Consider the following 27823-nt stretch of genomic DNA (forward strand, 5'->3'; position numbering starts at 1 on the left):
ATGGAATAGAATTGTGGAACCAGAAGAAAAAACAAATTTATGGTCAACTTATTTTCAGCAACTACGACAAGGCAATTCAGTGGGGAAAGAACAAACTTTTCAAAAATAAGTGGTGAGACAATTGGATATCCATAAGCAAAAACAAGAAAGGTTGCACACCTTGTGTAATGGTTTGAATTAGGATTCCCAAAGGTATCGGTTTCTGTCCTCTGGGATCTGTAAATGTTGCTTGATTTGGAAAAAGGGTCTTTGCAAATGTGATTACATTAAGAATTTTGAGATGTGGAGATGATTCCAGATTATCAGGATGGGCCCACAATGCAATCAGAAGTATCCTTTATAAGGAGGAAACAGAGACTCCACACAGAGGAATTGAAGGCATGTGATCACAAAGGTAGAGAATGGACTGATGTAGTCCTAAGCCAAGGAATGTCAGCAGCATTCCAGAAGCTAGAAGAGGTAATAATAAATTTTCCCCTTGGCCTTCTGGAGGGAACACAATGCTGCTGACACCTTGCTTGTGGCCCAGTGAAATGAATTTCAGACATCTGGACTCAAAAACTGTGAGATAATGAATTTCTGTTGTTTTAAGCCAATTATTAAAAAGCCATATGAACCTAGTATGTCTACCTCACATCATATATAAAAATTAGCTTAAAATGTAACAAAGACTAAAATTCAAGTGTCCAAATTATTTATTTTTTAACACTTAAGTATAAATTTTAGTGACCTTTGATTAGATAGTGGTTTCTTAGGCAAGATATCTAAAGCACAATGAATAAAAGAAAAAATAAAATTGATCAAAATTAAAAATTTTGTGCATCCAGCAAAGGAAACAGTCAACAAAACTAAAAGGCAACCAATGAATGGTAGAAAATATTTGCAAATGATATATCAGATAAAGGGTTAGTATCAAAAATCCATAAAGAACTTACCAAACTCAACACCCAGGAAACAAATAATCCAGTGGAGAAATGGGCAAAAGATGTGAATAGACATTTTTCCAAAGAAGACATCCAGAATTTCCACATGAAAAAATGCTCAGCATCACTCATCATCAGGGAAATACAAATCAAAACCACACTGAGATATCACCTCAAACAGGTCAGAATGGCTAAAATGAACACCTCAGACAAAAACGGATATTGGCAAGGATGTGGAGAAAGGGCAATCTCTTGCACTGTTGGTGGGAATGCACACTGGTGCAGCAGCCACCCTGGAAAATAGTATGGAGGTTCCTCAAAAAATTAAAAATAGAATTTCCCTACAACCCAGTACCTGCACTACTAGGAATTTATCCAAAGGATACAGGAGTGCCAATTCAAAGGGGCACATGCACCCCAATGTTTATAGCAGCACTATCAACAATAGCCAAAGTATGGAAAGAGCCCAAATGTCCATCACCTGATGAATGGATTAAGAAGATGTGGTGTATGTGTGTATGTATGTATGTACAATGGAATATTAACAATGAAAAAGAATGAAATCTTGCCATTTGTAACAACGTAGAAGGGACTGGAGGGTATTGTGCTAAGCAAAACAAGTCAGTCACAGAAAGACAGATTACATGATTTCACTTATATGTAGAATTTGAGAAACTTAACAGACTATCATAGTGGAAGGAAAGGAAAAATAAGATAAAAAAAAGGGAGGCAAACCATAAAAGGCTCCTAAATACAGAGAGCAAACAGTTGATGGGGGTGGGGAAAATGAGTGATGGGCATTAAGGAAGGCACTTGTTGGGATGAGCCCTGGCTGTTAGATGTAAGTGATGAATCACTGAATTCTACTCCTAAAGGCAAGACTACACTATATGTTCACTAACTTAAGAATAATTTTTTAAAAAATATATCATAGGACACTGTCAGGAGTACATAAAGACAACCTACAAAATGGGAGAATGTATTTGCAAATTATTTATCTGATTAGGATCCAGTATCCAAACATATAAAGAACTCCTATATTCCATTAATAAAATACAATCCAATTTTAAAATAGGTCATGACTTGGAAAGGTGTGTATCCAAAGAAATTATACAAAAAGCCAAAAAACACGTGAAAAGGTAATCACATCATTAGTCGACAGAGAAATAAAAATAAATAGGGAAATGAAAATAATACCAGTAGGTGATGTGATAACACTTAACACTCCTTAGGATTACTGTAATTTTTTTTTTTAAATGGAAAATGAGAATGTAGAGAAATTGGAACCCACACACATCACCAATCGGAATGTAAAATGCAGCCACTTTGGAAAACACTTCGACAATCTCTCAAAAAGTTGAAAATAGAGTTACTATATGACCCAGCAGTTCTACTAGTAGATCTATACCCAAGAGAATTGTAAACATATTTCCACAAAAACACACATAAACAAATGTTTATAGCAGCGTTATTCCTAATAGTTAAAAAGTAGGAACAAACAAAATGCCCATCAACCACTGAATGAATAAATAAAACCTGGTCTGTGCATATAATAGAATATCAATCAGCTATAAAGTGTTGATATATGCTACAACACGGGTGAGCCTAAAAATTATGCTAAGTTAGATAACCCAGACCCAAAGGAAAACATATTCCATGATTCCACATATATGAGATATTCAAATAGGCAAATATAGAGAGACAGTAGATCAATGAAGGGCTTTGGGGAGAAAGGAATGTGGAGTGGGAGGAATGGGTATGAGATTTCATTCTGGAGTGATAAAATTGTTTTGAAATTGTACAGTGTTGGTGTCTATAAAACTTTTTGAATATACTAATAATTCACTGAATGGTACACTTGAAAAGCATAGATTTTACAGTATGTGAGTTATAGCTCTATAGAAAACAAAACAAGGAGGTGAAGTAGGTTGTTCATCAGTAGACACAAATCATCATTATCCATATATGTCCAAGACAGAACAGTTCACCAAAATTTCCCCTTTTCTCCTTTGTCCTAAATATTTTTCCTCTTGGCTACCCACCAGGTTAAAGTCCTTTGGGAAACTTACACTTCTGGGAACATGGAATATATGTACCTTTCATTATTTCTCCCACTAAGTGCAAGTAAAATCTCTGGACAAATATAACAGAAGTCTAAAAGGTGGAAACAAGAAGGTAGACTAGGTAGGAAACCTAGGATCCAGGGAACAATATGATACGGAATTACCTGGGCTTTCTTTCTGCCTCACTTCTGTCTCAGACTGGGTGCTGGAGAAACCAGTGACCTGGCAACACCAATGTGCATAGACCAGAAAATCTCAAGGCCCACATGGTTTTACTAGAGAAGTCTGTCTAACATTTACAGCATAATTAATACCAACTGTAAACAGTGTCTCCCAGAAAACAGAAGAGGAGGGAGCATTTCCCAATTCATTCTGTATAGCTGCTATTATTCTAATACTAAACCAGGCAAAGGCCATACAAAAAAGGAAAACTGTGCACCAACATCCCTCATGAATATAAATATAGAAATAACTAACAAAATTCTTATAAATACAACCGAGTAATATACGAAAAGAAATATACACCATGACCAAGGAAGGTTTATTCCAGGGATGCAAAGTTATGATATTCAGATATCAAGTGATATAACTCACTATATAAGAGGCTAAAGAAGACAAAAGACAAAGATCATATCATTCGATGTAGGAAAAAGCATTTGACAACATTCAGTACCTATTTGTGATAAAAACTCTGAGAAAAAAAGAAATAGAGATGAATTTCTTCAAATGGATAAACAATACCTACGACAGCCCTGAAGCTAACATTTTACTTTATGGTAAAAGACTAAATGCTTCTCCCCTAAGATCAAGAACAAATCAAGGATGCCTGCTCTCACCACTCTTATTCTACATGGTACTGGAAGTTTTAACTAGCACAATGAGGAAAGAAAAGAAAAGGCACATGATCAGAAAGGAAGAAATAAAACACACTTTTTTCAGATGGCCTGAAGTTTTATACAAAAAAAATCCCAAAGAATATATAAAAAGAAGAAAAAAAAAACCTCCTGGAACTTTGAAGTTAAAAGGGAAAAGTATTTGTATATACTAGCAATGAACACATGGAAAATGAAATTTAAAAAATAAATGCTATTTACATTTATTCCAAAAATATGAAATACTTAGTTGCAGATCTACCAAAACCTATGTAGGACTTACATGCTGAAAATTGCACAGTACTGATGGAATAAAATTCAAAGATGTAAAGAAGTGAAGAGATATTCCATGTTCATGTTCATGAATTGGAAGTCTCCAATTAGTAAAATTCTCCATAAATTAATAAAGAGATTTAATGCAATCATATTTTTCATTAAAAAACATTTTTTTAATGTTTATTTATTTTTGAAGGAGAGACAGTGTGCAAGTAGGGGAGAGGAAGAGGGAGACACAGAATCCAAAGCAGGCTCCAGACTCTGAGCTGTCAACACAGCCTGACATGGGACTAGAACCCACAAGTTGCAAGATCATGACCTGAGCCAAAGCTGGATGCTTCACCAACTGAGCCACCCGGGCACCACAATTATATTTTTCTATGTAAGCAAGACTACTCTAAAATTTATTTGGAAAGACAGTGGAACTAAAATACCTAAAAATAATTCTGAAAAATAAGAATAAAGTCAGAGGAGTCACTTTATCAATTTTAAGATTTATTATATACTAATCATGACTGTATATTTGGTGGAGGGATAGACACATAGATAAATGAAACAAGATAGAGAATCCAGAAATAGATTCATACAAGTATGGCCAAGTGATTTTTGACAATAGTGCAAAAGCAATTTTTTTAGTATTATTTTGTTTGTTTCAGATTTGTATTTAAATTCTAGTTAGCTAACAGTGTCATATTGGTTGCAGGAGTACAATTTAGTGATTCATCACTTACATATAACACCCAGTGCTCATCCCAGCAAGTGCCTTTGTTGATACACATTACCCATTTAGCCCATCACCCATTTAGTCCATCCCCGCCCACCTCCCTCCATCAAACCTTAGGTTTGCTATAGATATAGATATAGAATCTCTTATGGTTTGCTTCCCTCTCTGTTTTTTTCCTGATTCCCCTATGTTCATCTGTTTTGTTTCTTACATTCTACATATGAGTGAAATCATATGGTATTTGTCTTCCTCTGACTTACTTCACTTAGCATAGTATACTCTAGCTCCATCCACATCGTTGCAAATGGCAAGATGTCATTCTTTTTGATGGCTGAGTAATATTCCATTATGTATATATACCATATATATTTACATATATGAGACACATCTTCTTTATCCATTCACCAATTGGTGGACATTTGACATTTGGGCTCTTTCCATAGTTTGGCTACTGTTGATAACACTGTTATAAACATCAGGGTGCATGCACCCCTTCAAATGAGTATTGTTATATCTTTGGGGTAAATACCTATTAGTGTAATTGCTGGCTTATAGGGTATTTTTCTTCTTCTTTTTTTTTTAATAGAATTTATTGTCAAGTTAGGTAATATACAGTGTATATAGTATGTTCTTGGTTTTGGGGGTGGATTCCCATGATCCATCACATACAATACCCAGTGTTCATCCCAACAAGTGCCCTCCTCAGTGCCCATCACCCATTTTTCCCTCTCCCCCGCACCACCCCCATCAATTCTCAGTTTTTCCCCATATTTAAGAGTGTCTTATGTTTTGCCTTCCTCTTTGTTTGACACCATTTTCCCCCTCCCTTCCCCCATAGTCTTCTGGTAAGTTTCTGTTTCTTCTGTTTCTTCTGTTAAGTTTCTTCTGTTAAGTTTCTCAAGATTCACATATGAGTGAAAACATGGTATTTGTCTTTCTCTGACTTACTTCACTTAGCATGATACTCTCCAGGTTGATCCACAAGGTTGCAATGGCAGGATTTCATTCTCATTACCAAATAGTATTCCATTGTACATATAAACCACATCTTCTTTATCCATTCATCAGCTGATGGACATTTAAGCTCTTTCCATAATTTGGCTATTGTTGAAAGCGCTGCTATAAACATTGAGGTGCACGTGCCCCTATGCATCAACACTCCTGTATCCTTTGGCTAAATTCCTAGCAGTAGTATTGCTGGGTCATAGGGTAGTTCCATTTTTAATTTTTTGAGGAACCTCCACAGTGTTTTCCAGAGTGGCTGTACCAGTTTGCATTCCCACCAACAGTGCAAGAGGGTTCCCATTTCTCCACATCCTCACCAGCATCTGTTGTTGCCTGAGTTGTTAATGTTAGCCACTCTGACCACTATGAGGTGGTATCTCAGTGTGGTTTTGATTTGTATTTCCCTGATGATGGGTGACATTGAGCATCTTTTCATTTGTCTGTTGGCCATCTGGATGTCTTCTTTGGAAAACTATCTATTCATGTCTTCTTCCTGGATCTCTGCACTGGATTGTTTGATTTTTGGGTGTTGAGTTTGGTAAGTTCTTTATAGACTTAGGATACTAACCCTTTATCTGATAGGTCATTTGCAAATATCTTTTCCCATTCCATTGGTTGCCTTTTAGTTTTGTTGATTGTTTCCTTTGCAGTGCAGAAGCTTTTTATTTTGATGAGGTCCCAATAGTTAATTTTTGCTTTTGGAGATGTGTTGAGCACGAAATCAGTGCAGCTGAGGTCAAAGAGGTCGCTGCCACTTTTCTCCTCTATGGTTTTGATGGTTTCCTGTGTTACACTTAGGTCTTTCATCCATTTTGAGTTTATTTTTGTGTATGGTATAAGAAAGTGGTCCAGTTTCATTCTTCTGCATGTTGCTGTCCAGTTCTCACAGCACTATTTGCTAAAGAGACTTTTTTCCATTGGATACTCTTTCCTGCTTAGCACCAAAGCAATTTAGTAGAGAAAATGTAGTCTTTACAACAAATAGTGCTGGAGCAAGTGGACATCCATGTGGGGGTGGGGGGGGTGGGAATGAACTTTGGCCTAAACTCCACTTGTAGGAAAGATAACTGAAAATGGATCATAGATTTAAGTGTAAAATGAAAAACTATAAAATTTACCAAAAAAATTACACCTAAAAAGAAAAACAAAGATAAACTTACAGAAGACAACAACAGAGTAAATCTTTAGGACCAACAGCTTAATGAAAGGCTGTTAGGATACTAAAAACATGACCATCCACAAAATAACTGATAAATTGGACCTTGTTAAAATTGAAAACTTTTACTCTTCAAAATAACCAGTTCAGAAAAGGCTAGCTACAGACTGGGAGAAAATAGGTACAAACTACATATCTGACAAAGGATTTGTATCTACAATATGGAAGAAACTCACAAAACTCCTGATTAAAAACAAACACTGGTAAAGTATTGGTGAGGATGTTGAAAGACCAGTCCACGCATACATTACTAGTGGAATGTAAAATGGTAGAGCCACTCTTGAAAAATAATTTGGCAGTTTCTTAAAAAAAAACAACAACAACAATAAAAAAAAAAAACAACCACATACATTTATCATAAGACCCAGCAATTGCACTCCTGGGCATTTGTCACAGAGAAATGAAAACCTAATGTTCACACCAAAAATTTGTATATAATTGTTCATAGCAACTTTATTTATAATGTCTAAAAGCTGGAAACAATCAAAATATGCCTTAGTTGGTAAATGGCTAATCTAATTGTGGTCCATTCATACCATGGAATACTACTCACCAATTAAAAAGAACAAGCCATTGACATGTATAACCTGGATGGATCTCAAGGGCATTGAGCTGCCTTTTTATAGAGATGGAAAATAGTGGTGATCAAGGGTTAGGAATGGTGGGTGGGGGTGGTCGGGTGTGACTTAAAAGGGTAACATGAAGGAGATCTTGGTGGTAATGCAATAATTTTATGTCTAAAACTGCACATACGCATTGTACCAGTGTTGGATTCCTGGTGTTGACACTATGCTGTAATTAGGTCCGATGGAACCAGTGGGTGATCTTGGTGAAAGAGACAAGAGACCATCTCTCTGTATAATAATCCCTGCAAGTCCTATTTCTAAATACAAACTTAAAAAGTAAATCTGAGGGGAACCATTCACCCTGGTGGGCCTAGATTTTCAACATGCCATTTTGCTAACAAGTCTGTTATTTAAAGAGTCAAGTTTCCTGAGAATGATCTGCCTACCTTTCAAAGCATCTTAGATTCTAATGGACAAATTAACTACATGTCTCTGTCAGTGTCTTGGGACTGTCTGGACGACTAAATTTCAGATACAATTGGAGGATGAAACTGCAGGAAAATTGAACCTGAGGTGCTTTAGTATCTTAACCTCCCATTAGATGAACTCTGAATTATTCTGAGCGATTGAATCAATGTGTCTCTTGAATACATCTGATGTATAGAGGCATCTCTAGCAATTGATCTGTACCACACCACAGCTCTTTCAATGATCAGGAAAAAAAAAAAACAGAAGAAAACTTTTTGTTTCTTGATTCTTCCCCCTTTTTAACTGAACCAAAGGGTTATTATAGCTTTTACATGTTGAGTGAAAAACTAAAGCAGGGCTCAAACATCACATATGATCAAAGGTTTAATTATGTCATTAGGCACTTTTACCAACAAAGGCTTTCCTTTGATTCAATAAATCAACATCCACTATGGTCCCTCCATGGGGACCATAGAGATTGGTTTTATAATTTGTCTTTCCTGCTATCTGCATTTTATTCCAAATGCAGTCATTAGCACTGATTTGATATTGCTCGTGATAACACAATACTTGCTATCTTTCTGACAAAGAGAACTTTTTAGACAGAAACTTAAAGGGAATTCTCTTTTGTTAGATTGTGACAAAGTAGAATGAGGATACTTATTGAAAAATATATGTGGCTTCACTGGAGACCAAATGAAGATATGCCTCTTCTTCTCTCAGGCCTTAATTTCATCATTGTTCTTCTGGACTAAGTGGCCCAGATTGAAGAGATACCTTTCTCTAACCTGAAGAAACCTTGGACTGGCCAAGGAAATCTTGTGTTTTTTGCCAGAGGCATTTGGTTATCACATGCAGAGCTGCATAACCAGAAGAGATTTCCCCCCAGGCCCTGCCTACTCTTCCTTTTAGCCATGAAAACAACCTCTTCCTATCTAATAGCATCCTGTGGGCTCCTGTTTTCTGCTGAGACAGCGTCTTGGCAATTGGGATGAAGTTCCATTAAACTCCAAGGCACGTACTTCCTTATTTTACCAGTCTTGCTGACTGTACTTCGCGTAATGTCTTTTTACTAAAATCAATTAGTGTCTTATCAAATTTTTAGTTAAGTAATTCTCATTTAAATTTATTTACTTTCTAAGAACTCAAATTCCCAGTTCTGGACAGTCTTATGTAATTACAAAATTAATTATAGCATTAGGCTCCAAATCTCTTTCCTTTTGATTTTTAGTATCACCACCCTGATATAGCTTCGTTTTTACATTGCCTTCTCTGGGGGTACTTGAAGCCTTTGAAGCCATGAGAATGAGTTGGGGTTTCTGACATTATTATTCACTAACATTGACTCAAATTACAGTCCTCTGAAAAAGGTTAGTAGGAACATGACAGGCTCTGATACTTAACATCTCTGAGTATTCACAGTGGCTTTTCAGTTTTTTTCTAAGACTTATTCTGTTCATCTGCCTCAGTCATTGTGGGTGCTTGTTAACATCAGTTTCCTTTCTTTTTCTAGCAATTTCTGTACAATGGATCCAAAGATTTCTAGACTTGTATCAAAACCTAGAATCTGGAGGATCAGACAGAAAGGCAATAGATGAATTCCGACGGCTACACAACACTCCAAACATTCTGATAGATGACATCTCTGGGTTGGTGGGACTTTTATAAGAGATCAAGTCGAAAGAGTGATCATCTTAGAGAGTTTTGACACTTAAACAAGATGTCACTTCTAGCTATCTGGATTCTCTTCCTTGCTGTGGAATAATAATTCAGTTTAAGTTAGAATGACCAAGGGAGCCAAGGGAATATCTGAAGGGAGCCCAGTTGGAGATTAAACATGTTAGCGAACCTGTCTCAAAAAAGGACATTGAGAAAGAAGAAGTTAAAACTACACAATGTCCTCCCTCGTAACATTTTATATATGAGATCTATGTGTATATTTTAACTGAATGGGATTATACAAGAAATAAATCAGTACTCTTTTAATGGTTCTATAATACTTTATTGCTTCGAGATATGATAACATATTTAGCCACACCTCCTTACAATACGGTTTTATTTTGAAATATTTTAAGACTCACAAGAAGTTAGAAAATGAGTAGTTTACGTGTACCTTATGCACAGTGTTGAAACCAGAATATTGATGGTGGTACAATTTGTCCTTATTTATTCATGGGTTATTTGTGAATTTGTCTACTTGCTAAAATTTATTTGTAACCCCAAAATCAATACTCAGAGAGCTTTCACAGTCATTTGGACATGTGCCTACATAGAGCAATAAAAATTTGGGTCATCCAATACAAATGTCTGCAGTTGATGTTAAATACAGGGACACTGCCTTTTTGTTTCAGCTCCCATAGTGTAAATGAGATTCTTTAGGCAGTCTCCTTAGCTCCACATTCTCTTGCATTTCTGAGCTTTTTGTGGTCACTGCACCATTTGAGATGGACTCCAAGGGTAGTGCTGAGTGCTGGCTAGTGTTTCTAAGCATAAGAAGGCTGCAATTTACCCTGGAGAAAATACACGTGTTAAATAAGCTTTGTTCCATCATGAGTTTTAGGGCTTTTGTCCAGGAGTTCAATGTTAGTCAACATTATTGTATTAGATAAGGTGTCTTTAAACAGAAACACATATAAAATAAGGTACTCTGTTGATTGGTTGATGAAAATGTGACCAGAGGCCTGCAGGAACAGAAGCTTGTATAAGCTATAGGAACAATGATTCAGTATTCATTAATTTAGTGCTCATGGTGACTTTATAGATAATAACTACCATGAATAACAATAATCACCTGTACAATGCTGGTGAGGATGTTGAGTAACTGGATCCCTCACACATTGCTGTTGGAATGTAAAATGGTACCACAATTCTGAAAACATTTGGCAATCTTTCTTATAAACATACACTTACCATACAACCCACTAACTGTATTCCTGGGTCTTTATCCCGGAGAAGTGAAAACTTAAGTTTGTACATGCATCCTCGAATTTGTAGGTTTATATGTTTTGCCAAATTTGGGAGGTCTTTAGCCACTTTTTTGAGCACCATAGTCTTTCTCCTCTCCTTGTGGGGCTTTGAGGAGATGATTATTAAATCTCATTATTTTATCACAGGCCCCTGAGGCTCAGTTTATTTCAGTCTGTTTCCTTTCTGTGGCTCAGACCGGGTGATTTTGATTGGTCTCTCTGCGTGTTTACTGATTTCTTTTTCCTATCTCATTTCATTTCTGCTATGAAACCCATCCATGGAAGTTTTTTTTTAAATTTCACTTACTGTACTTTTCAGTTCTAAAATTTCAGTTTAGTTCTGGGGCACCTGGGTGGTTCGGTCAGTTAAACATCCAACTTAGGCCCAGGTCATGATCTCAACATTCATGGGTTCAAGCCCCATGTTGGGCTCTGTGCTGACAGCTCAGAGCCTGGAGCCTCCTTTGGACTCTTTGTCCCTCTCTCTCCCTGCCCTTCCCTGCCCTCCCTGCCCTCCCTGCCCTCCCTCCCTCTCTCCTCTCTCTCTCTCTCAAAAATAAGCATTAAAAAATTATAAAATTTCCATTTAGTTCTTCTTTACATCTTCCATTTTGTTGTTGAGATAGTCTATTTTTTGTTTCAAGAGTGTCATAATTGCCTCTTGGACCATTTTTATGGCACTTGCTAGAAAATCCTTGTCTGAAAATTGCAGCAACTTTGTCATTGTTGGCATCTGCTAATGATAGTTTCTTATTTGAGTTAAGATTTTCCTGTTACTGATGAGTAACTTTGGTCTGAATCCTGGACATTTTGAATATTATGTTATCAAACTCTAGGTCCCATTTAAATCTTCTGGGTGATGGGTATTGAGGAGGGCACCTTTTGGGATGAGCACTGGGTGTTGTATGTAAACCAATTTGACAATAAATTTCATATATTGAAAAAAAAATTTAAAAAAAATCTTCGGTTTTGATGGCTGGTCAACCTATTACATTCAAAATGTATGTCTTGGGTCACTCTTGTGGGTGGTGGTTCAAATGTCAATTTAGCTATAAAGCCTTTGCAGGGCTATTTCCTTCTATTTTACTTATATGTTGATGACAAAATGTCATCAACTGTAGTATTCTCAGCCCTGGGTGGGGATGTGTATGGCTGCACATGGTTCGTACCGGTGCTCACTCAAGATAGGTAGATAGGAATAGGGCACCTAACTGGCTCAATTAAGCATCTGACTCTTGATTTCAGCTCAGGTCATGATCTAGTGGTTGGTAAGTTTGAGCCCTGCATCAGGCTCTGCATTGACAGTGTGGAGCCTGCTTGAGACCCTTCTCTCTCCCCCTGTCTCTCTGCCCCTCCCCCACTCTTGCTCAAATACACACTCTCTCTCTCAAAATAAATCAATCAACTTTTTAAAAAAGGTAGATAGGATTAAAGATCTATGCATTGTGGAATTGCTCCCTTCCCAGCTGTTTGCACAAAAAGAAGGTAAGTTTTTTAGGGGGCCTATTTTTGTCTGACCTCTTTGGCATTTCTGGGTTGAAGGCCTCTCCAGTGCCTCAGGACACACAGGACACAAGGAAGGAAGGGAGACAGGAAGGAAGCAAATGAGGGAGAAGGGAACGAGAGGAAAAAGGGAAACAAAGGAAGTAAAGGAACCCAGTACCTCACTGTTAGGTTGTTCTTGGAGTCCCAATGTGCCTAGCAGGTCTGACCTTCCTCTATCTTTGAGTGCTCTGCTAAGTGACTTATGTGTTTTGTCCAGGGATTTTTGTTGCAATTTGCAGAAGTAAAATGGAATGCATCTTGCCCAGAACCAAAAGTATAGCTCCGTTTGGTAATTATGTAGGATTTCTGATTTTTGCTGTTAGGAACAATTCTGTGACATATTCTTGCTCATGCCACTTGGCCTTTTGATGCCTTAAATTCCTCTAAGTAGAAATCTTGAGTCAAGAGGTATTATACCACTAGGCCTCTTGATATGCAATATGTACAGTATATCACTGCACCCCTGCAACCCTTGTTAAATGTTCTTTCTTTTTAATATTGTCCAAACTGATACATGAAAGGCTGTTGAGTCTCAACTATTTATCAAAAATTGCAAACCATTGTCATTTTAGTATTTCTTTTATGAATTATTATACTGTCTATTAACTTCACTCTTCAGGTGTTCATATTTTGCTTCCTGGTTTGCAAAAATTTCTATGTATGGCTACTAACATTTTGCCTGACATATAAGCTTAAATAGGATTTCTAGTCTGAGTTTTAGATTGGTTTACAGAATTCTGCCATGTGAAAGATTTGTCTTTTTATGTAGTCAAATCTATCAGTTTTTACAAGTATTTTCCTATTGAAAATGGATAGCTTCCAGGCCCTACCCTGAGCCTGAAAAAACCTTTTTCCCACCTCTCACCCCTTCTTGCATTTGAGATGTCAGGAGGGAAAAGAGAAATGAATATAGCTCTTTAAACCACCAGAAGAATGGAGTAACAAGTGAGGAAGACCTTCTACACTACTTTTTTGTCTAACCAGAAGTGAAATAAGAGCCTTCCAAAAACACACTCAAATTTCTATTTTCCTCTCACCACAGCCCAAGTGCCTACATCACCAGAACAGTCATCTGTACTGATTTTCGACAAAGTCCCTTTCCCTTGAGAATGTCAGACACAGCATGTTTTAGAGATCCCCTTCCCTATTGCCATTCTTTGTGCTCTACTGGCGAATCAGGAAAGACAGTGATTGCGATAGCATATGGCGGCATCCAATACCAGTTTTTCTGATTGTGACAGTTTCAAGAGTTGTCACTAACTTTTTCTCAAGCTGAGACTTGATGGTTTTACTCCAGTTTCTTTACTGTGGCATTAAGAATCTGTTTCAGTCCTCTGTGAGATATACAGCACTCATAAATATTTAAATATTCCAAAGTATTGTCCTGATTCCTATTTCAACCCATGCCCCCACTGAGCTGACCTAAGCATTCTGCTCTATTGATTTGTGTGTGAGAGAGTTTGAGAGAAAAATGATGGATTATTTTTTATGTTTTCTTTTCAGTTACTGCAATGCTAAAATTGCAAGGACATGATTTTATTTTCTATGATGTCTGTGAATGGTCTATAAAACACCAAATGTTGAACTTAATATATGTAACAAAGTAAGGGTGAAGATGCAATTCAAAAAGAGGGCAGAGAAGTTCCGAGACCCGAGCTGAACTACCGAGAGTAGGATTTAGAATTTGGAAGTAGAAGACCAAAGTTCATTTGCTTGCTTCCATTCCTTGATCGTTAATTACAGTTATTCAATTAATAATTCAGTGTCCTGAACTATTTTGATAACGCCTCATTAAGGGGATCAAAGCTGATAATTAAAGGATGGGTCAGAGACCCTATCCACAGAGAGCAAAGGCCCAAATGAGCAACATGAAAGAAGCATCATTTCACATTCCCAACATGTGAGCAGGCTATGAATATTGATAGCACCAAAAAGGAGAGAAAGGGACTAAAGTCTGGGCTTGCAGAGGTCTGCTTTGTTCACAGTCCAAAATCAATACCACAAAGACTGCCCAACATGCTTCAGTAACTGTTCATCAATTATTTACAGAGCTCTTTTGTTCAAACTTTGTGTTTACAAGATTACTGGAAGATGAACTTGAAAGAACGCTGTTTGTATGTATGGGCTGTATTTGCCATCTCAGGTGGCAGATTCAAATCAAGGTACCTGTGTGCCACATCCTTCTGCCTAGCAGTGCTTCAGCTTCTACCAGAGTAGTACTACAGGTCCAAGACATTGACCTGTCCACGAAGAAAGCACAAGTGTTTTCCATATCCTACCTAATTGACAGCCAAGGTCAAGGGAAAGCAATGCTTTGAATTGTTTTCCACATTTGTCCTTGATCTGCTTTCTCAAAGTTCCAACGGACTTGGAAACAAAGGGAACACACTTGAACATCTATTCTTACTTGGTCCTAATTTTCTGTTGGTTATGTCTGCTTAAACGTTAGGTTCCTTGAACCTTGAAGTGAGGGCTGGCTGTTTCAGTCTTTTTTTGTATGAGGCCACTATGTGGGCTAAAAATTACTCATAAAAGAGAAACACCTTCATCAAGAACTATTTGTTAATCAACATGCTAAGCATGTTGTGATACGAAATGCTTTTTAACATTTCCTGTGAGGTGTGTTTATTATTATAACCATTTTATAGGTAAAGAAATTGAAACTTAAAATAGCTGAAAAAGGTAAATAGCAGAGTTGATAATCAAACTTTGTTTTGTTTGCCTTCAGCACCTGAACTCTTTGCCATTATCTTGTACAACATGTTGGAATGAACTCCTTAAAAAACAAACAAAACAAACAAAAAACCAAAAAAATCATGTTCTTCCTTTGTATTGAACAGGAACTAAGAAATGTTTCTGTAAAGGTCCAAAGACCAAGTATTTTAGGCTTTGTGTACCATGGTTGTCTGTAACAACCATGTGACTCTGCTGTTTTAGTGCAAAAACAGCCAGAGATGATACATGAACAAATGTCATGGCTGTGTTCCAATAAATCTTTATTTACAACAATAGCCATGCTGATTTTGACCCTATAGGCTGCAGTTGCCCAACCCCTACAGAAGAATCCACATGCTTTTAGGTACAACCCTTAATAATGCCTGGCCTATTTCACGAACACCCTAAATGGTAAAGTTAGTTAGCGTTGGATTCATCACCAGTCAGTGAGTCCTTAATAGCGCATGACAAAGATTTTTGTGCAGAAATTTCTTCCAATCTTGAGAAACTTGTCTGTGAACTAGTCATTTTGGTAAGGTTGTTTCCATTGACACTTTCAGGAGTCAATACCCAGTCTGTGCATCAACAATTTTTTTTTTCCAGAAATTCCTTAGTATGGGCAACAATTCAGCTGAGGGAAGCAGACCAAGTCATGGGGTTGGATTAAGTAGGGAGCACATGTCAAAGGGGCCACTGTCTTCATCCATCCGACAGCTGTGGAGGAGTAGGGACTCAGTGCTACTGCATCATCTTGAGAAAAAACCTTGGGAAGCCATGAAACATGCTGGGGCTACAGATACCTGCCTGCCTGCAGCCTCTGACTAAAGATTACATGGAGAAGGGTGGTTTTCTGCCAGTTTACACAGTGGTATCTATAAAATTCTAGCTGGTTATAGTCTAAGTCCAACTACTGGATAGTAGTTGGAAGTTTTCAGTTTTTGTTCTATATTACCTAAGTCTCATAGTGTCCCTTCAATAAGTAAAAGAGACCACAGTCACTGTTTTAAACTCAAGTAGACATTTGCTAATGAATATTTCACCCTATTTTATTTTAATAATTTTAATCAAAGTACAGTTGACATACAATAGCCTGTGTTTCAGGTGTGTATCATTGTAATTCAATATTGTTAGAAGTTGCAAAATGATCCCCATGATAATTCTAGTTACCACGTGTCACCATACAAAGTGAGTATGATCTTATTGACTATATACATGACTTCCTTTAAATTAAAAGTGGAAGCTTCTACTCCTTAATCCCCTTCACCTATTTTGCCAACCTCTCAATCCCTCCACCCCTCTGGTAGCCAACAGTTTATTTCCTACGAGTCTGTTTCTGTTTTGTTTTATTTGTTCACTTGTTTTTTAGAATGAACATGGATGTGAAATCATGATACTTATTTTTTTCTGACTTATTTCACTTAGCCTAATACCTTCTAGGTTAATCCGTGGTGTCACAAATGGCAAGATTTCATTTTTTTTCATGGCTGAGTAATATTGTATACAAGCATACCACATCTTCTTTATCCACTCATGTATCCGTGGACAGTCCGGTTGGTTCCATATTTCGGCTATTGTAATGCTGCAATGAACAAAGTGGTGCACATATCTCTTCTTCTGTTTTCATTTTCTTTGAAAAAATACTTAGAAGTGGATTGCTGGATTATATGGTAGTTCTGTTTTTAATTTTTTGGTAAACCACCATACTATTTTCCATAGTGGGTGTACCAATTCGCATTCCCACCAACAGTGCACAAGGGTTCTCTTTTTTCCACGTCCTCACCAACAGTTGTTATTTTTTTTATCATTATTTTGAGAAAGACAGAGCGCTAGCTTGGGAGGGGCAGAGAGAATCCTAAACAGGCTCCGTACTGTCAGTGCAGAACCCGATGTGGGGCTGGAACTCACAAACCATGAGATCATGACCTGAGCTGAAAGCAACAGTCAGACACTTAACCGACTGAGTCACCCAGGTGCCCCTCTTGTCTTCTGGATAATAGCCATTTGACAGGTATGAGATGATATCTCCTTGTGCCTTCCATTGCATACCCCTGATAATGATTCATGTTGAGGTTCATGTGCTTGTTGGCCATCTGTATGTCATCTATTCAGGTCGTCTGCTCTTTTTTAAATTGGATTATTTGTATTTCTGCTATTAAGTTGTCTGAGTTCCTTATTTCTTAAGGATAGTAACCCTTTATCAGACTTGTGGTTTGCAAATATTGTCTCCTATTCTGTAGGTTGTCCTTCCATTTTCTTGATGGTTTCCTTTGCTGTGCAAAAGCTTCATATATTTTTATATATATTTTAGCTTTTGTTGTCCTTGCTTGAAGCAACTGGTCCAAAAACATATTAGTAAGACTAATGTCAAACAACTTACTGCTTGTGTTTTCTTCTAGAATTTTCATGGTTTCATAAAATTCTTGGTTTCTTATATTTGTCTTTAATCCATTTTGATTTTATTTTTGTATAATGGTATAAAATAGTAGTCTAGTTTTATTCTTTTGCATGTAGCTGTCCAATTTTCCCAGCACCACTTATTGAAGAGACTGTCTTTTCTCCATTGTATATCCTTGCCTCCTTTGTCATTCTTGATCATACATATATTGAGGTCTTTTGGTAGAGAGAGGGGGACTCCATTCTATTCCATTGACCTACATGTCTATTTTAATGTCCACACCACACTGTTTTGATCGCTATAGCTTTGTAATATAGTTTGAAATCAGGGAGCATGGTACCTTAAGCTTAGTTCTTTCTCAAAATTGTTTTGCTATCAGGGTCCTTAGTGATTCTGTACAAATTTTAGCATTCTTTGTTCCAGTTTTGTGAAAAAAAAAATCATTGGGACTTTGATAGGGATTGTATTGGGTCATATGGACATTTAATAATATTAATTCTTCCAATTCATGAGCACAGATTATTGTTCCATTTGTGTCATTTTCAATTTCTTTCATTAATGTCTTAGAGTTTTCAGAGTACAGTTTCTGAACCTCCTTGGTTAAATTTATTCCTAGGTATTTTGTTTGTTGTGATCCAATTGTAAGTGGTATTTTTTTTAAGCTTCCTGTTTCATTATTAGTGTATTTAAACAAAACCTATTTCTGTATGTTACTTTGTATCTGATCACTTCACACAATTCATTTATTCTGATTGTTTTTTGGTGAAGCCTTTCGGGTTTTTTAATAAATAGTATCATGGCATCTGCAGACACCTTTACTACTTTCTTTCTGATTTGGGTGCTTCCTTTTTCTTATTTCCATGGCAAAAACTTCTAATTATATATTGAATAAAAATGGCAAGAGTGGATATGCTTTTCTTGTTCCTGATCCTAGAGAAAAGCTTCAGCTTTTTACCATTAAGTATGATGTTAGCTGTCAATTTTCACATATGACCTTTATTATTGAGCCAAATTTCTTCCTTACCTGCTTTGTTGAATTCTGTTAAACGCTTTTTAGATGATCAATTGATTGGTATCCTTTGCTTCATTAATGTGGTGTATCATGCTAATTGATTTTCACACATTGAATCATTCTTGCATCACTGGAATAAATCCCACTTGATTATGGTGTATCATCCTGTCAGTGCATTTCGAATTCAGTTTGTTTAATATTATGTTGAGGATTTTTCCATCTTTGTTCATCAGGGATTTTGGTCTGTGATTTTCTTTTCTTGGAGTGTCATTGTCTGGATTTGGTATCAGGAAATGCTGGCCTCATTACATGAATTTGGAAACATTCTTTTCTCTCAAATTTTTGAAAAAAATGACGATAGATATTAAGTCTTCTTTAAATATTTGGTAGAACTCAACTGTACTAGACTTTGGGTTTTAGCAAGTTCTTAAATTGCTAATTGAATGGCTTTAAATATTTGGTAGAACTCAACTGGTAGTGGACATTGGTTTTGAGGAGTTCTTAAATTACTAATTCAATTTCATTACCTGTAATCAATCTGTTCAGAGTTTTCATGATTCAGTCTTGGAAAGTTGTATGTTTCAAGGAATTTGTCTATTTCTTCTAGGTTTTTCAGTTTATGGCAAAAAATTGTAGTAATCTCTTTCACTCTTTTTATCTGTGGTGGTAGTTGCGACTTCTCTTTCATTTCTGAAATATCTTGGCCCTCAACCTTTTTTTTTTTTCCTCTTGATTAGTCTGGCTAGAGGTTTATTCATTTTGTATATCTTTTCAAAGAACCCATTTGGTCTGTTGATCTTTTCTTAGTATGTTTTTGGTCTCTTTCACTTATTCTCATTTTGATCTTTATTATTTCCTTCCTTCTACTAACTTAGGCTTTTGTTTCCTCTTTTTCTAGTTCTTTTAGGTATAAAGTTAGATTGTTTATTTGGGATTTTTCTTGTTTGTTGAGGTACACCTGCATCACTATGAACTTCTCTCTTAGAATTGCTTATGCTGTATCCCATACACTTAAGAAAGCCGTGTTTCCATTTTTAGTTGTGTCAAGTTATTTTTTAATTTCCTCTTTGATTTCTTCATTGACCTTTTGGTTGTTTAATAACATATTAGTGTCCATGTGTTTGTGCGTTTTCCCCACTTTTTCTTGTTGTAATTGATTTCTAGTTTCATACAAACTAAAAAAGTGATTAGAATAAGTGACCTTTTTTTAAATCTTAAATTCATTGAGAGTTGTTTTGTGGTGTAATATGCACTCTGTCCTGGAGAATGTCCATATGCACTCGAATAGAATGTGTCTTCTGCTGTTTGGGGATGGAATGTTCTATATATATCTATTAAGTCCATCTGATCTAAAGTATCAATGAAGGCCAATGTTTCCTTATTGATTCTGTCTAGATGATCTCTACATCGAAGTAAGTGGAGTGTTAAAGTCCCTTACTATTCCTTTATTACTCTCAATTTCTCCCTTTATGTCTGTTAACATTTGCTTTTTATATTTAAAATATGTATTATGTTGGGTACATAAATATATAAATGTTATATCCTTTTCTTGGTTTGACTCCTTTATCATTATGTATTGCCCTTCTTTGTCTTTTGTTACGGTTTTTGTTTTAAACTCTGCTTTGTCTGATAGAAGTATTGCTACTCTAGCTTTCTTTCTATTTCCCTTTCCTTGGAATCCCTTATCCGTCTTTTTACTTTGAGTCTGTGTATGTCTGTAAATCTGAAGTGAGTCTCTTGTAGGCAGCATATTGATAGGTTTTGTTTTGATTTTATCCATTTTGCCACTTCATGCCTTTTGATTGGAGCATTTAGCCCATTTATTTTAAAGTAATTATTAAAAGGTATATACTTATTGATATTTTGTTAGTTGTTTTCTGGTTGTTTTTGCAGTTCTTCCTTTCTTCTTTCAATCTCTTCCCTTGGGATTTGATGGTATTTAAAAAAAATTTTAATGTTTTATTTTATCTTGTGAGAGAGAGAGAGAGAGAGAGAGAGAGACAGAGCATGAGCAGGGGAGGAGCAGAGAGAAAGAGGGACAGAGAATCCGAAGCAGGCTCCAGGCTCTGAGCTGTCAGCACAGAGCCCGACGTGGGGCTCGAACCCACAAACTGTCAGATCATGACCTGAGCAGAAGTCGGACGCTCAACCAACTCAGCCACCCAGGCGCCCCTGATGGTATTTTTTAGTGTTATGTTTGGGTTCCTTTCTCTTTATATTTTGTATATCTACTGTAGGTGTTTGGCCTGTGGCTATCATGAGGAACATAGATAGTGATTTACATATGTAGCAGTCTATTTTAAGCTGGTAGTTGCTTAAGTTCTAATTTATTTTAATACCCCACATTTTTTTTTGAGAGATTGCAAGCATGGGAGGGGCAGAGACAGAGAAGGACAGAGGATCGGAAGTGGGCTCTGCAATGCCAGCAGTGAGCCAGATGTGAGGCTTGAACTCATGAACTGCAAGATCATGACCTGAGCCAAAGTCAGACACTTAACCAACTGAGCTACCTAGGTGTCCCAATACTCCACATTTTTAATCTCTCTACTTTGATGTCTTATTTTACTTCATTTATTTTGTATATCCCTTAACTATTTATTGTTAGAGTTGGTTTTAACTTTTTGTCTTTTAACCTTTATACTAACTTTTCAAGGGACTGACATACTGTTTACTATATATTTCATTTTACCATTGAGATATTTTTCTTTTATGTATTTTCTAATTTCTAGTTAAGTCTTTTCCTGCTTAAAGAAGACCCTTTAACATTTGTCATAAAGCTGGTTTGGTTCTCTGGGAAACTCTTTATCTCACCTTAAATTCTGAATGATAAATTTTACCAGGTGGAGTATTCTTGGTTTTAAGTTTTCCCTTTCAGCACTTTGAATGTAGTATGCCACTTCTTTCTGGCCTCAAAGTTTCCACTGAAAAATCAGCTGATAGTCTGACAAGGTTTCCTTTATATGCAACTATTTGTTTTTCTCTTGCTGTGTTAAGGTTTTCTCTTTAACTTTTGCTTTTATATTATGTTTTGGTTTGGATCTCTTTGGGTTCTTCTTTGAGACTGCTTTCTGGACCCAGATGTTGGTTTCCTTCCCCAGGTTAGCGAACTTTTCACCCATTATTTCTTCAAAAAAAGGTTTTTAGTCCCTTTATCTCTATTCTTCTGCCGGGATCAATATAATGTAAATGTTAATATGCTGGATGTTGTCCCAGAGGTCCAACTAGTCTCATTTTTTAATTCTTTTAGGTCTTCTGACTGGGTAATTTCCAATGTTCTCTCTTCCAGATTACTGACCTTTATCATCTAATCTGTAGTTGATTCCCTCTAGTATATTTTTCATATCAAGTTATTATGTTCTTCAACTTTGTGACTTGTTACATTCTTATACTAACAGTCTTTCACTCTGTTCTTCCATTCTTCTCTGGAGTTGTGTGTTGAATGGGCATCTTTATGACCATTACTTTGAATTCTTTATCAGGTAAATTACTTACCTCTGTTTCATGAGAGTTTTGGGGGGCAGGGGTTATATTGTTCTTTGGCTTATAATGTATTCCTCAGTCTCATTTTTTTTTTAACTTTCTGTGTTTGTATCTGTGAACACTTATTATGGAGAACACCTATCTCTCCCAATCTTGAAAGAGTCACCTTGCATTGGAGCATCCCCAGTGTAGATGCTGTCTGTGCCTGGTGGCTTTGAGCAGTCTAAGCTGAATCAGGTGCAGGCCGGAGGGCTCCAGGTGGTGCTGCACCAGGGCCACCCTGGCAGGATAACTGCAGCTGGAGTGGACATGGACCACAAGGTCCCAGGGTGCTGTAAACTGGATCAACCTTGGCAGGACAGCTGGAACTATAACCATGGGCTGGGCTTCTCAGGGCATGTCCCTGGAGGGATAGCTGGAACTGAAGCAGAAGTGGGCACTCTGCCTGATGGCTCTTTGATGGGGCCACCCTTGAAGGATGGCTCAAGTGGTGCAGGCCTGAGGGGGTTCTTGGGTGTTCTGTGCTAGGGCTGCCCTGGCAGGATGGCTGGTTTGAGCACAGGCCAGGGGAGGCCCAGAGCATACACTGAGGCCACCTTGGTGGAATGGGTGGTGCAGGCTCAGGGTACTATGAAGGTAGGGGGTTACATAAACAGTAGTGCCTGGTGGCACCTAAAACCTCAGAGTTCCCACACTCTGGTTTATGCTGTAGGGTTGTAAATGGCTTTCCTTCACTTCCAGTGTAGTTGCATTTTAAATGGCAGTGCCTGGGGCAGGTGAGTGTGTGTACAGGTCTCTCAGTGATAGCCCTCCCTAGTGCAGATCATCACATCAGGGCTGGTGTTCCCATCATTACCATGTATCCATCTGTCCTAGCCTACTTTATGTGGTCCCCCTGTCATTGCTTATGCCAAAGCTGTTCAATGAACCTTTGGTTCTTCTTCAGTAGAAATTGCTCTATATTTAGTTGTAGATGTGGTGTGTCCATAGGAAGAAGTGAGTTCTGAGACTTCTTAGGCTTAAAGGACCATCTCCTTGCACCCAATTCAAAAATGCCAGCAGTACGATTTTTCATCAGTGTACTGGCACATTATAAGACTGTGGCAAACAGTGTGGTGCTGGACCCTGATAAACTAGGTCAGCTACTAGCCAGATTCTAAGACTCACCCATGTCCCTGACACCCTAGGACACAGGGTTAGTATGTTATCTGAAAAGCTCTCATAAAATTTCTAGTAGTAACTATGTGAGTGTGGGTAAGTTTAATTTTATTGGGTCTTAAATTCCATACAATGGGAATATTCATAAAGACCTGCCAAGTTGAAAAGAAAAAATGGATTTGTGTGTATAAAGGTAGATGATTTGGGGGTCTTGGGAAGGTTCTTTAACTGTTTGTTGAATTTAGCTTATGAATGGAGTTCTACCTGTATAGAGTTGAGGTCCATACACTTCAGAGCCACACATCTGGATCTGAAGAAGAGCTATAAAATCTAGGAGGTTGCTGCTGCCTTTGCAGAGTCAAAGGCTAAGTCTACAACCTTGCAGGGCAGCTTCACGTTTTTAGATCTAAGAATTGAAAGTCTGCAGGTGTTGAGATCACAAGTGCCACAATCAGAGGGCTTAATGCTGCCATTAATCATGTTCTCACAACTCCATCAATAGTTTTCTATGTATTCTAGGATTCAAAGCAAACCTATCTTATGCACCTCCTTATAGGAATGGTATAGGGCTGATAACATTAAAATGCTTCTCCAAGTAGGCTTCATTTCAGGACTAACTTTTGAACTCAATAAAAAGTACACTTTGAAGCAATAATGGATGAGAATGGCAGCTCTAATACCCACCATTTTCCCTAATGGACCATTTATTCCCCCCCAAAGTAGTAGAAATGTATCTCAAGGTGAAGCAGTGTCATTTGTACTTGATCTTATTTGGTGGACAAGATCAGATGTGTGTGCAAAAGACACATTCTTTCACGTGCCATAAAATTGACTTTTTAAACTCTCTGTTCTTACCGTCGAGGGTCCTATACTAAAGGCAGCAGAGAATGCCTAAAACATCATGTGGGGCCCTACACTTAATCAAATTTCCCTAGGTTTTAAATGATCTTGAATGCTACGTGTATAGGTCTCAAGTTTGCCATACAGTTGACACGCCCACAATTAAATGTAATTTTAAGTGATTTTTCACATTTGCATTTAAGGCAATAAAATCACAAAAATTTATGTGCCATCAGCAGAGTGACTTTTTTACTTACTCGTAGGACAGTAATAATTCTGGTAAGCATCCAAATTCAAAGTTAGCCAACAAGTGCATGTCAGCCATTTCCATTCTTTTTGCAAGACTAAAATAGACATACTTGTTGCCCCTATAAATGTTATAGTACTGTTTTCCCCAATGACTGTGAAAGGACAAGGATAATTAATAGTGCAGAAAGGATGTTTTTGGCATTTCTTTATAAAATCTATCAGTTATTACAGTAGTAGGTGTTTCAATGACATTATGCATTTAAAATCTGGGTCACTTTTCATCTGTAATATATTTCTCCATGACAGCATCTGAGACTGTGCAGACACACGTCTGCTGCAAAATCATTAAACCAAGAGAAAATGACTCAGATTTTACTTACATTTAAAAAAATAACAAATGAGAAAAGTGCTAAGTGAATAAATCATTTACAGTCTAAAAATCAAACATTTCAAGACTTCTAAGGGTTAACAAAATATTTTAAGTGACATAAACTGGATCTCAGAAATCACCCTTGATCTAAACAGAGACTGTTTCAGATTTTAAATAATTTACTTCTATGACTATACCTTAAGCCATAAAAATCCCCACAGGTGTTATTTCTTTTGTGAATATGTCATGATCAAGCTTTGGTTATAAAATATTGGAGCTGATACACTTCCTTAGCACTCAGTAAAATGGTGTACTGATGTTAAAATGTTATTTTATTTCTGCTACCCTGACAACAGAACTTAAAGTGCAAACATTTAAACGCTCTAAAGCAAAAATACAAATGCACACACAAGAACCCCACCAAGTCTATTCATTAAGATTTAGAAAATAAATTTTCTTCCCTTATCAGAGTTTTCATTGATCTACACCTGCAAATATGTTTTGCCAAAGCATTTTGATACTTAGACCCCTTTGAAACCACTTTAATGCAAGGACTAAAGGAAAAGTTCAAAAGAAGACCGGAATAAGAACCCTGTGAACCCGTCCACGCTCCTTTGTGAAGGCAGAAAGAAACAGAAGACCCAGTGAAGATCCACTTTGAAGTCTCTGCTTTGTTCCTCCAGGGTTTCTTGGAGGTTTGGTCCTTGGGATCCAGATAGGATGTGAATTGTGTGGCAGCCCGTGGCTATAATTCAATGTAATAAAATCATGAAGCCGAGAGGGCTGGGACAGTTAAGTGAATGACACTCCGTACAGCATACTTATACAAATGTGATGTTGCTGAAATCCAAGACGATTTTCCACAAACCAGCCAGGATGGTAATCCAAATAGGAGACTTCTGCATCCTGTTGCTCCTCCCACGTTAAGCACATCTGTCTTTGCTACCGTGTTACCTAAAACAAGTAAGTGAGCATTCAGTATCTCAGCCCCACCAAAAAAGGTCCCTTCTACTACCAGACCCGTAAGTCCCTGTCTATGTCATTTGTGCACCGTTTGGCACATTGTTCCTTTATTTGTAACCCACCTCACCAAATCACCTGTTCAAATCCTTTACATTTCTTACTTTCAGGTTGCAAAGAAAACATGCACAAAGACTTGCACAACACGACATTATGTACCTTAGCTTGGTATTTTTTAGAGTTATCAAAACCCCATCAGATTAGGTACATTCATTGCCCATCAAGTTAACTCATGCATGTTGAGGATGCTTTCTTGAAGGCACTAAATTTTTTCAAATGAATGCCAGTTAAGATCCATGTATGTCAAGATCAAAATGCTACCTTTGTTACTTTTTAATGTAGTTAACTTTTATTTTAAAAAATAGGTTATTTTAGAAAACTGCCATAATGACTGCAAACAGATCTTCATTAAGAAGTTTACTATTTTCTCTACTTTTAAATACTTAGAATAAATCAGCAGTTTCTATAGTTTTATTTGGTAATGTATTTTATAGGTTAGATAATCCATACACAAGCTAGAGGGAAAAAAAACCAAAAGCTTAAGATGTGAACCTGCCTATAACATAAAAAGATATTACTTGATGACAGAGTCATCCTGCCTGGTCTTTAGACCCAATCAATTATTTATTCAAACCTCAGATTTGCTGTCAATTGACATAAAGCCTTTATTTTATACATTTTACAAAAGAGTTGCTCTTTTGTTTGTGCTGGGAATACTAGAGCAAACACAACAAAAACCTGTCCTCATGGAGTTTATCTACAATAGGGCTAGCATACTTTTTCTATAAAGGACCAGATAGTAAATACATTCACCTTGGTAGGCCATATAGTCATTGTCACAACTACTTAACTCAGCCTTTATAGCACAAAAGGAGCATAGACAAGACAGCAATGTAAACTAATGGGCACTGTTTTATCCCAATAAAATTTGAGCTGTAGACACTGAAGTTAGGATTTCATGTAATTTTCATGTTATGAATTTTTTTTTCCTTTTGTTTCCAACCATTTAAAAGTGTACAGAGCATTCTTAGCTCACAGACCTTAGGAAAACAGGCCAAAGGCTGGATGTGGCTTGCAAGCCACAGCTTAGTGATTCTTATTCTAGAAGAAAGGGATGGATGAAGAGACAAAGGATATGTCAGAACGTGATATACGCTAGGGAGGAAAAAAAAGATACTAAGGCCTGGTGGGTAGAAGTCTTGAGATTTCTAGAGGATTGCCAGATGAGGAGAATCTGGAGTGATGAGAGGGAGTCCTGACTACCTAGGGGGAAAAACTAAGGCCTTTCTCCACCTCAGGTACAAAAGTGAGACAAGGGGTGCATGGCTGGACTGTCAACTTAAGAGGATCAGTTTGGTAGAAGTGCTGAAAGGCAAAGCCAACAGGACAAAGGAGGGAGAGAATGAGGATTCAGGAACTACTCCAGAGTCTTAATCTTGAACACCGGTCTTTTTCTGATGGGGAGGAATATCACTGCCTGAGCTTCTTCGGCTGGTAAATGTTTAAGTAGCATCTTCTCCCTTCATTTATAGTGAAGAGTGAGTGAACCGTGAATGCCATGACCCGGTGCTTGTCCTGTGATTAACCTCATGAAATGGTGGCTACTGCCACATTAGCTCTTTCTGGATCTAAGTACAGATGGAGGATGTAATTCTCAATGCATCTTATTTAAGGAAGCTTCCTTTCCATGCCCAGCTCATTTTGGAGCCAATCTCAAGTTGAATGACAGGATTCTTTAGCATTTATTTTCCTGTAAAGTTTTCATTTTGCTAATTGCATATGTAAGGTTCATTGTCACTTTGAAATTCGGTGGATACCACACTGCTAACATGCCAATATTAGCTCTACTCCACAGGGATCAGGAAAGACAAGACCTCAGGGGAAAGGAACCATCTCAGCTGGAACTTAAAAGACAACTAGAATTTTAGAAAAGAGAAGTGATGAATGAGGTAGCAGTGGG

General features: G+C 37.2%; 1 protein-coding gene and 1 long non-coding RNA gene across 9 annotated transcripts in view; one reads left to right on the forward strand and one right to left on the reverse strand.

Annotated features, from left to right (window-relative positions):
* The first annotated feature begins 486 nt into the window (after positions 1–486).
* On the forward strand, positions 487–27807 carry LOC122214550. Its single transcript, XR_006199950.1, has 3 exons — positions 487–563; positions 27162–27357; positions 27719–27807. It is a non-coding gene; the product is annotated as an uncharacterized LOC122214550 (long non-coding RNA).
* TAFA4 (TAFA chemokine like family member 4) overlaps positions 25495–27823 on the reverse strand; it is a 173175-nt gene continuing 170846 nt past the window's right edge. For all 8 annotated transcript variants that reach the window (XM_042929937.1, XM_042929935.1, XM_042929938.1 and 5 more), the window contains one exon: positions 25495–25797. In XM_042929937.1, the coding sequence (XP_042785871.1) occupies positions 25610–25797 (188 nt within the window). In that variant the 3' untranslated portion in view covers positions 25495–25609. The remainder of the gene's footprint in view (positions 25798–27823) is intronic.

Source organism: Panthera leo, chromosome A2 (genome assembly GCF_018350215.1).
Source record: "Panthera leo isolate Ple1 chromosome A2, P.leo_Ple1_pat1.1, whole genome shotgun sequence".
Lineage (NCBI taxonomy): Eukaryota > Metazoa > Chordata > Mammalia > Carnivora > Felidae > Panthera > Panthera leo.